Here is a 10,687-nt window from a genome sequence, read left to right as displayed (position 1 = left end):
TTGGGGGTGGGGGGAGTGGGGCAGGGGTATCACATGCATCTGGTCACAAGTCCTGGCAGCTGCAGGCAGGTAAGGCTAGGGGTTGGGGAGTGTGCATGCACGCATGTGTGTGTGTCGGGGGGGGCAGTGCCTGCTGGTGCTTGGCTGCCTACTCCTCCAGCAGGAAAAGGGGGTGGGGGTTCTTCAGGGCCAGTGGGCAGCTGTGTGGGCAGCAGGGCTGGGGGGGGGCGGGGGCTGCAGGTTGGGAGTGAGGGGCACCAGCATGGTTTGGAGGTTGGGGTACTGTGGGTTGGGAGTGAGGGGCAGCAGCAGGGCTGGGGGGCCTATAGCTTGGGAGTGAGGGACAGGGCACGGGCATATCACTCCCCCCCCACAATCATATTACCCCCCCACACACACACACACGGGTATCCTCTTTTTTGAAACTGGAAATATGGTAACCCTATCTTAGCACTCCTATTGAGGAAGATGATTGATTAGCCAGCTAAATCTAATGTTTGAAGTCAGGGGTCAGCAGCCTTTCAAGCAACCTTTCAGTGGACCACGGCTGGTGACCCAGCCATTGCTACAGGCTGCCACTTCCCCCTCACTGGCACTGGCCTCCCCAGCACCTCATCTTTGGAGCACCCAGGCTTCTTGCTGCTGCCTTCAATCACACACCACCACCTCTGCTGCTTGCCACCAATCCTCAAAGGTAGTGGGAAGGGCTGAATTTGGTGGTGACAGTGAGCAAACACATGTCATAGAGGGGAAGAAGGGGTGGTGGCTGTCCTCTCAGTGGGGTGGATGTTGCAGCATGGCATGGGGCAGAATGAGGGGACGTGCCGGGCTGAGCTGCCTGCTGCTGATTCCCTATGCTGTTGTGGGCTAAATCTAAGCACTTTATGGGTTGAATCTGCCCACTGTTCTAAGTGATAGACTCTGGCACTTAAAGCTGCTGTCATTCTTTTAAAATAACAACTCAGCTCTTTCCCACTCTGGACTCCATAGATAATTTTTTCAGTGAACCTCTGTTTTCTCATGAGCATACTAGGTGGAATTAATGTATTGGTCTGTTAATGTAAGCCACTGCATAGGATATGGTATGTGTTTGAGTGAAAATATTTTGGGTGATGGCATGACATCTTCCGGATTACATTCCTACTGGTTCTTTACCTTAATCCCTCTGAAATGAATGTCAATATCTTTCTTTTGCAGAAACTTTGGTGTTTCCGTGTGTTCGGGTTTCTGTGATATAGGCGGCTTCATAGCCCCATTCCTGCTCTTCCGATTAGCAGCCATCTGGTTGGAGCTACCGCTAATCATTTTCAGTAAGAATTAATTTAAAATGTAAAATGGATAGAAAATAACTTCTTTAACATGCCTTTGAATGTGGTTACTCTTTATGAGGGAAATTTTATTGCTTGGCCTCTTCTTCCCCCAAATCCAACCAATCCCACCCTCACTATCCAGCTTAGGCATCTAGGGGAGCACTGTCCATGCATGTGCTGCATCTTTCAGGTTGGGCTGAAACTGCCACTTCAGCATGTGCATCCAGCTATCTGAGCAGTTGGAGATCCATAGGTTTCATAGATTTCAAAGACATTAGGGCTGGAATGGACCTTGTGAGATCGTGGGGTCCAGCCCTTTGCCCAAGGGACAGGAAGTCAACTAGGGTTACATTCACCCCAGCAAGATAGGCATTTCTTACAGGTATCCAGAGTAGGTGCTTGCACCACTTCTAGGGGGAGTCTATTCTAGACTCTGGAGACTCAGACGGTAAAGAAGTTTTTCTTTATGTCCAGTCTAAAATGGTCTTCTAGCAGTCTGTGACCATTAGATCTTGTTATCCCTTGGGGTGCCCTGGTGAACAGATGTTCTCCCAGTTCTTGATGCACACCCCTTATGTACTTATAGGCTCCCACCAAGTCACCCCGTAACCTTTGCTTTTCCAGACTGAAGAGTCCCATGCCTCTCAGCCTCTCTTCATAAGGCCTACTCTCTTGACCTCTAATCATGCACATGACTCTCCTCTGGAATCTCTCAAGCTTTTTCACATACTTTCTAAAGTGTGGAGCCCAGAATTGGATGCAGTACTCCAGTTGCAGCCTCACCAAAGCCAAGTAAAGCGAGAGGAAGAATTTTTGGGTCTTGCTTGAGATGCATCAGTAGATGCAAGCTAGATTTTTATTTGCTTTGTTGGCTGTGGCATCGCATTTGTGAAGGCCTTCTGGCTGACTCAACCACCCCCATGCCTTGTGGAATTCCCACTGCAGTGTTGTCCTTCTGAAAACCAGTCTTCAGTCTCATGGAAAAAACTGTCCTTTTCCCACCTTATGTTCTTGAAAATGCATCATTAAACCCTTGTGTAGTGATGTGTTTTTTCATATTTTCAAGGTAATTTTCATATGTGACAATCAATCATGAGACAAAATGAACACCAGAGTCCAGATTCTCAGCTGTTGTAAATCAGTGTCGGCTCTGTAGAAATCAAGTGACACCTATTTACACCAGCTGAGAATCTGGCTGAGGATCAGCTATTCTCTCATTTACTATCTCATAGGGTAAGCTGGTAGTAGAAAGATACTGGTTCAGAATGCTGGTCCATTTAATCCAGAGCCCTATTAGCAACAAGGATCAATTCCAGACATTTTCAGGGCTAAGTGCAAAAAATCCTGCATCAGGATCATCTAATCACAGGGGCCATTTTGACATGTGCTCCAGGGGGTAGAGTGCTTTAATTAGAGCGACTCTTGGAGCCGCTCTAATTAAAGTGCCCGCAGCGTCTCAAGTATCAGAGTCCCTGCGCTTCAAAATGGTGGCAGGGGCACTTTAACTAACCCCATTGAATGAGCTTTAATTAAAGTGCCCCCACCACCATTTGAAGCATAGGGATGCTGATACATGAGACACGGAGGCTCCTGGAGCACACTAATTAGCATGCTCCAGAAGATTTCATTAGTAGAGTTTGTTCTGATGCACTGTTATTACAGTGCATTGGAGCAGCCTCCCTGCACATCTACAGGCAACACACATCTCAACAGTTTTTCTGCTTATTCCCAGAAGTCAGTGTTTGGCTTCTGCCTTGAGGCATGAGAATGTATATTCCTTGCAAAGAACTTCTTGAGGGTTTTAGTGTACAATAATAAGATTGTGGCTACTCTTCTAATAGAGTTGAAATCCTACTGAGCTCCTGCCCTCTAGTGGTATCTTCTGCTAAGGAATTCTGCAGGCTAATTGGATAGAAAAAATATTTCCTTTTACTGGGAAACCCAGAGTCTGAGTCTAAAGCATTTTTTAATGACTTGGAAAACAGTAGACTGAACAGGGTAAATTGAGCAAAGAAGAATGATACTTAAAGGGGATTTGAGGTAGCAAGTGAAAAAGAAAAGATAAAAGAAAATTAATTGTAAATTAATATTTATTTAACAATCAGGGTGTCCATATGTGCCTGGTTACACCATCTTATTCAGATTTTCTGCTACAGTAGGAGGAGCTGATGTTCTTCCATCTTGCAGCATGTTATGAAATGAGAGAAAATCAGCATGGTTGCATTCTACTTCTAGTGAAATAAATAAGCCTCTTCTTCCCCCAAGATGCAAGACATGGGAGAAAAACATAACTTCTGATTTTACTTATTCTGAAAACACCTTCAGGTGTTTTTACCCTTCTCTTACTCTGTTCCACAAAACTATCCTAAAACTGAGGCCTGGTTTACACAAGGAGTTACTTCAGAACTTCAGAAGGAGTTACGTCAGTGTTGCCAACCCAAGGCAATTTTTTTTCTTTTACTGATAACCAAGCTTTTTATTGTCATATATTTTACTGCCATATGTTTTACATAATGTAAATGTAATCCTTCTGCCAGGCCCTGGATAAGGGCTGGATTCAAATTCAGGAATTTAACACCAACCATAGTAAAATAAAGTTTGGTTGTCAGTAAAAAGTTTGCAGATTATCAGTAAAAAAAAAAAAAAAAAAGTTCTTGGGTTGGCAACCCTGCTTGACTGCAGTAACACTATGATGTCTCCACCCCAGGGATCCCCTGCTTACTGTCACAACCTGATGCCCCCAACCATACTCCATGCCATGCTGCCACCCCCAGTCCACCGTCCAGCCTTACCCCTGCTGACCCTGCTCTCCCCATCCTGGCACAGGCTCCCAAAGAAAGACTGTCTGCCTACTTGAAACCAGCAGCATTATAGGGATGCAGCAGAAAAGCACATAGTTCAGGCGGAGTGAGGCTATAGAGGCTCCCATGGACTACAAAACCCTATGAGAATGCTCCCTGCAGAAGCATTTCCACTCAGACACCAGGGGGTGCCTCTCTGCTCTGGCTGTCCATCAACACTTGCCACCAGTTTCTTTCCAACAAGGGATCTTCAATCAAGCTCTTAGTTACTTAGTTTTTTTACAGAAAGCCTATTTTTTTCTTACAGACTTTATAGACTGGTGTCCAGAAATTTATGGACTGTCCATAAAAAACAGTTAACTCCCACACAGGTTCAGTAATAGCTATTCTAGAGCAGGGTTGCCAACTATCCATAAATGTATGGACGGTTCATAAAAACAAAAAGCTTTTTTTTTTATGGACTGTCCAAAAATGTATGGATAGTTGGCAACCCTGCTCTAGAATAGCTATTACTGAACCTGCATGGGAGTTAACTAGGAATGAGTATTTTACTTTAGAGTCTCACTTTGCTTTACCCCAGGTAAATTTCCCTATGTGGTCAGTCCCTAGAATGAGAAAAACAGCATATTAGCTTGTGTTCTTGATTTGCTTTCTAGGTATACTTGCCACTGTTTGTGGGCTCCTAGTATTGTTTCTGCCTGAGACAAAGGGAATCTCGTTACCAGAGACAGTGGAAGATGTGGAACAGCTTCCGAGGTATGATGTGTCTCTGCTTCATTGCTGCACTGATATGATTTTTCTGAGGAACTGTAAAGTGTTTTTTTCCCATCCATTGTCATAAATCAAAATCATATCATCCCATGGTAGTTTGTTCCTACAACACCAGAGTAAACACCTTAATAGGGTTCAAAAATACATCCACGTGGTAATTTGATTTGACAGGTGCATTTTTCAATTCTTCAGCGGCAAGTGGATTAAAAAGAATTAATACAAATGGAAGCTGGCTTGTTCTATAGAAAACCAGCTCCTTTGTCATAAGGAGACAGCTAATTTGTACGCATCTTACACAAATAATAGGAAAACCCTACTCCAAATTTGTTTTTAACTCTTTGAACATTCCAGTAGTTCCTACTTAGACAAAACCCCATTTAACTTATTGTGAGTTTTCCCTGAGTAGGGGCTGCTGCATAGGACCATTTGACTCAATAGGCGCTTGTCTTTGTGAAGTTAGATAGGGTGGGCACTTGGTCAGGACATAGGGAACCTGGGTTCTAGTCCCACTTTAGCTTCAGGAATCAGAACCTTTAGTTCCTATGTTCCAGCAAGGTTCCCTAATATCCTAACTGTGGGACAGATGTGACTGCGAGCACCTTCCATTCCTTTTCACTTGCAGCACCCCTCAGGAGGAGGTCAACCTAAAACCTAGGCCTGTCCTGGCTAAGTATTTCTTTTTAAGAACAGATTTAATTTATTAGAAACTGTTAAAGTTCAAATGACAAAGTTCAAAGCACAAGTAAATATAGAAAGACCCAGGGGAGGGAGGCTACATAGTAGATGATGGGGGTAGGGGTGGGAATGCAATTAAGTTGCATATGAATAGGGACCTACCGAATTCATGGTGGCAGTGGGCTGTGCAGTGGCTCCTTTAATCTTGAAGTTTCCCCCTGCATGCCCCCCTCACTGATTGATGGAAGGGACCCGCCATTTGCTCCTGATCAGCAGGGAGGCAAAAACCACAGTTTTAAATCAGGCACTGTTTCTGCCTCCTGGCTGGTCAGACAGAAACAGCAAGGCCGCTGGTGTCCCTCAGCCAATCAGCAATGGTGTGGGGGGTGCATGGGGGAACTTCAAGAGTAAACAAGCCACCACACAGCCTGCTTCCACCATGAATTTGGTAGGTCCCTACATATGAAATGTGCAAGCAGATAAGCCCGGGGGGGGGGCAGGGGAGAGAGAGGGGGCATGACACTTGCAAAGCAAAGAACATATGAGACCCCAATAAAGTACAACAATACTTTATTGTAATAGGGAGATGATTTGGAAAGCACATACAGTTACAAATAACAACATGCAAGATACAATTGTGGGGGTAGGGAACAGTCCAGGATTAAAAGTCCCTTGAAGGCAATTTGTGTGTGTGGGGGGGGTGGCAGTCAGGTGGTCCCCTCTGCATTGCTTCTAGCCCATGGTCTGGTAGGGTTCACATACTGCCACTATCCCATGACTGCCACTGTCCACGTACTGCCACTATGTGTTCCACATAGATGCTCCTTGACCATCAGATGGTGTTGGAAACCATGAGGTGCCATGTCAATTTGGCATAGTGGTGGGATACACAGCAGGAACACAGGACATTCTTGTTGCTGGAGTCTTATACTCCAAGCACCTGCCATATATCCCTCCTCTGCATCATACTACGCAGCAGTATCGAACAGTCACCAGTCATGGGTTTTGATTAATTACAATTTTGGGGGGTTTCCACTGAGCTTCTTTGCATCCGTGGTAGATTTTATAGCAACAGAATGTAAATAAACTTAGACATGTTCCTGTGCAGCATTCAGTTGCTTTCAAACATACACGGAAGGGGCAAAAATAGTTTCATAGAGCAGTGGTGTAATCAGGGCAGCTGTCCCAGGTACTGACTGGAGGTGGAGCCAGAAAAAATGGATGCCCCTATGTGTGGCAGCTACCCCAGGTGCCCAGCCACAATTCAAGCTGTTTTGTGAGAAAAAGTAAAATGTCATTGATTGACTTATATTAGATGCTTAAAAAATGCCAATGGGTCATTTACATGACCCTGTAGTGAAATAGAATTCTGCCCTGTTTTACTTATCTGCTTCAGTAGACAAGAAAAAGGGATGGCATTATGACAGTAAATGGAATTATAACTGTTTTCATTTTTTTTTCTTTTCCTGTTATTTCAGTCTCTCCGGTAGAAATGGCAGGAAAAAGAAACATCAAGATACCACCTCTTATATTTGATCTTTCACTAAAGGCACTGAGCGAAACTTCCTGTTCACACACTGGGAATTTGGTTTCCATTTGGTTCCATTTTAAAGTCTACAGTCAAGGATACATTGAAGCTGTACTGCAGCTGCAAGTGCTTCTTTCTAGCCTAGAGACATTAAAAATAAGGAATGTATTTTTATATGACTACAGAATAAACACCTATTTTCTGAGTTTTTTGTTTCCAGGAATGGAGTGTTGTGTGGTTCTTGGCAGAAAATATCCACTTATTTTGGATGCTCCACCTGGCCTAGCAAGATCTTACTTAGTTTTAGATATTTAAACCATTTCTTCATCTTCCATCATGTTACAGTAATTTGAGAGGAATCATGGTTTATAATTTTGGCGGTGTTACACTTCGCTCCTTTGGCTTGGAGAGAAAAAAGTGTTTGATCCACCAAGACAGCACCTTTAAAAATTGGTGAAAACAAGAGAACATCACTGGAACTGATCACAATGTGGGTGACTGATGAGCCTCACTTTTGATATGAAAGTATCAGGTGGGTATTTCTAGTATCTGGGAAAGGGTTTGGCACTGTGTAGCTTCTGCCAACTGAAGGGTTTCTCCTTACAAGCTCCTTGTGTGCTACCTTCCCATTCCCTATATTCAGGGGCTCCTTTCCAAATCCATGACCCCCCTCAAGTGTAGTCCTTGTTCTTCCCATATAAACCTCTCACTGTTGTTCCTCAGTCTCCTCTGCTGTGCCAGAGGCTTTCTGTGTGCCATCAGGCCCCAATATCTCCCCATGTCTACACTCATTCTTCCTGTCATTCATAACTTCCCATTCCACAGTGTGCCAAGGGATACTTTTTCTTCCCCACTTATAAAAAGGGTCCTCCAGGTTTTTTCCCCCTGACAATATTTCTGTGTAGAAGAATGGTAGATTTGTACCTTTGTAGGCTAACTTAGTTGCATGCACGCACACGCACACACACACCCCACAAGCTTTTCTGAGCTGGAGCTCACTTTATCAGATGCTGTCATCAGACGTTTCTGTGTGCCTTCCATACTCCTTCTCTATTTCAACCCCTCATTCTTCCCTCTGTGATAAAGGTTTCGTACACAGCCCTACTTCTCACTTCCTTCCATTATGATTTCTTTTCCTTCTGTCCAGGAGGTAAGTCATTCAGAGTTTCCACATGTTAAGTTTTTCAGACAGGGATGAGATAGAGTGCTGCCATTAGCCAGTTGTTTGACCTAGGGATAATTACATTGGTGCTGGAAGCTATAGCTCTGCTAGTCTGTGCCCTGTTTCAGTTTTCTGATTTTCATCACAATCAACAGGGTTCTGGCAATTGATGCCCAGAGTATTTCTTGAAATTGTGGGATTGATCAGATGTGGTGTTCAAAAGTTTTACAGGAAGGCACACAACGAAATGCCTTTAAGTTGAATGTAAGGCCTTGCAAAGTTGGTGACAGAGTTTCTACTATAGGACAGAGTTTCCACCTTGAGCTGGCATCACAGGCAAGCAGTGTACACTGCAGTATGCAAATGGAGCCATGGTTGTAAATAAAATGGCTTTCCTGAAGGCAGAGGGGTATATACAAAGCACTTCTTTTCTCACTGGAATTTTGTGAAGCATACAAAATGTATCTCAACAGTTTCTAGTACTTCATGCCTTGTTCCACTGAACTACCATGCTGCTAAGTTTGCTTAAAGAAAATTGGAACTGTGACTGCAACAAGATGTCTGCATATTTTGAGGAGGCAGAAGCAAGGCCCATGAGAAATGAAAGAATAATTTTCAGCGAGAATTTCCAATGTTCCAAAACATGGTTCAATGTCAATAAGCTATCGGGCAAAGTAAGAGACATGAAATTAAATGCATATTTCCATGAAAGTATCTGGCTAAGTGCGTTGGAGTGGTAGATTAGAACATATCAGAAGAAAGCTTTTTATGGGCCTTTGTACATGCCACGAAATTGGCCTTTAAAGTGGGTTAAATGCCCTTTTGCACTGTTTTAATAGCATTGCTGTTTGCACGTTCAGTGGCGCATTGGATGTTAAATGACTTTTGGACGTGGCAAAATAAAATATTTCCAAAGTGTCTTAGTTTGCTACCTTACAGCCATGGACGGAAGCACCAGGCCCCATGCAGCTCAGGGCAGGGGCTGTGCAGGCAACCTGGTGGCAGCTTGTGCAGACAGGCTCCACTGAAGGAAAAAAAACCCAGGAAGCCTGATCATTTTTTCTCCCCGGAGCCTGCTTGCCTGCCTGAGCTATGTGGGGGCCCAGTGCTTCCCTCTATGGCTGTGGTGCCCCCCAGGACCACCCAGGCTGGGTGTCTGTGGGCAGGTACCACCTGGGGGGTACTGCTGCTGCTGTGGAGGGAGGTACCAGCCCCCCCCCCCCGCAGCTCAGGGGAGACACGGCCTGTCAGCAGCTTGCTCTCTCCTCCCCACCACTGGAGAGGCAAGTAAGATCAGGCCCCAACCTTGTGTACATGCCACAGGAGTTTACTTTGCCCTAAATTGAAGCAGTATGTTTAAAAACCCATCACTTCAATTTAGGGCAAAGTAAACCCCCACAGTGTATACAAATGGCCAAAGTGACTAAGTGTCAGAACTGTGTGATCACACACTATTTTAAATAAGACTAAACAGATGCAGGCCCTCTTGGTTTTTTTTAACCTTGTTTGTTTAATTTAATTCAATATGAATATATATTTGCTGAATTTTAATGTTTCCTCAGCTCTTCAGTGATAGCTTGGGGAGGAGGCCTTGGGTAATTTTAATCAAACAGATTATAGACAGAGTTATGGAACGTTTTCAGTAACTGAGAGAAGTTTGTGTATTTTTGTCAACTGCTGTAGTTGCACTTTTGTTGTTAGTTGACATGCTTGAAAACATGAAAATTTTTTTTCAGGTGGTTCTGCTTCATTCTGGGCAGCATTATACAGAGTTCAGAATAAAATATAAATATTATATATCAGTATTTGAAATACTAGAAAACTGCATATACATTCCCTGTTGGGAATTTAAATTCTCTCTAGGTTACAGCTTGCTATATGTGGATGTTAGGAAAATATCTGTGGAGGCCACCTGATTCTTTAATATAATAGTATTTTACTAATAACTTGTGTTATATTTTCAGGTTAATTATGCCTCTTATACAATAACACACAACCTGTGCTAATGTTCATCTGCAAACAGAAATCTTAGACTAGAGGGGAAAAAAATCTCAGTCCCTGGGGGAATTCCTCCATATTCCTTCACCATCCACCGTAAAGCTGGCAAGTCAGTCAGCAACACGGAAGTCCTTGACTTCAGGAAAGCCAACTTTGACAAGCTCAGGAGTCTTGTCAGTCAGGCCCTAAGGGACCACAACCCCAGGGGGAGGGGAGTTCAAGAAGAGTGGTTGCTCCTCAAGGGAGCAATCCTCAATGCACAAGCTAAGTCTATTCCATCTTGGAGGAAAGGCAGCAAGAGGGCACAGCAGCCCCTGTGCCTCTCCAGGGACCTAACAGACCTCCTGAGGTGAAAAAGAAACTCCTACAAAGGATGAAGGATGGGATTCACCTCCAAGGAGGATTATTCTGCACTGGTCTGACCCTGCAGGGAGCAAACTAG

The 10,687-nt window shown here is 44.1% G+C and overlaps 1 protein-coding gene across 1 annotated transcript in view; it reads left to right on the top strand.

Annotated features, from left to right (window-relative positions):
• SLC22A3 (solute carrier family 22 member 3) overlaps positions 1-7,304 on the top strand; it is a 78,494-nt gene extending 71,190 nt beyond the window's left edge. The window contains exons 9-11 of the mRNA XM_019527652.1: positions 1,198-1,310; positions 4,768-4,867; positions 7,036-7,304. Of these exons, the coding sequence (XP_019383197.1) occupies positions 1,198-1,310; positions 4,768-4,867; positions 7,036-7,093 (271 nt within the window). The 3' untranslated portion in view covers positions 7,094-7,304. The remainder of the gene's footprint in view (positions 1-1,197; positions 1,311-4,767; positions 4,868-7,035) is intronic.
• The last annotated feature ends 3,383 nt before the right edge of the window (positions 7,305-10,687 follow it).

The sequence above is a fragment of the Gavialis gangeticus genome, unplaced genomic scaffold (assembly GCF_001723915.1).
Source record: "Gavialis gangeticus isolate Ggan-Ray unplaced genomic scaffold, GavGan_comp1, whole genome shotgun sequence".
Taxonomy (NCBI): Eukaryota; Metazoa; Chordata; order Crocodylia; family Gavialidae; genus Gavialis; species Gavialis gangeticus.
The sequence above is the reverse complement of the archived record's forward strand: the minus strand, read 5'-3'. Positions and strand labels throughout refer to the sequence as shown.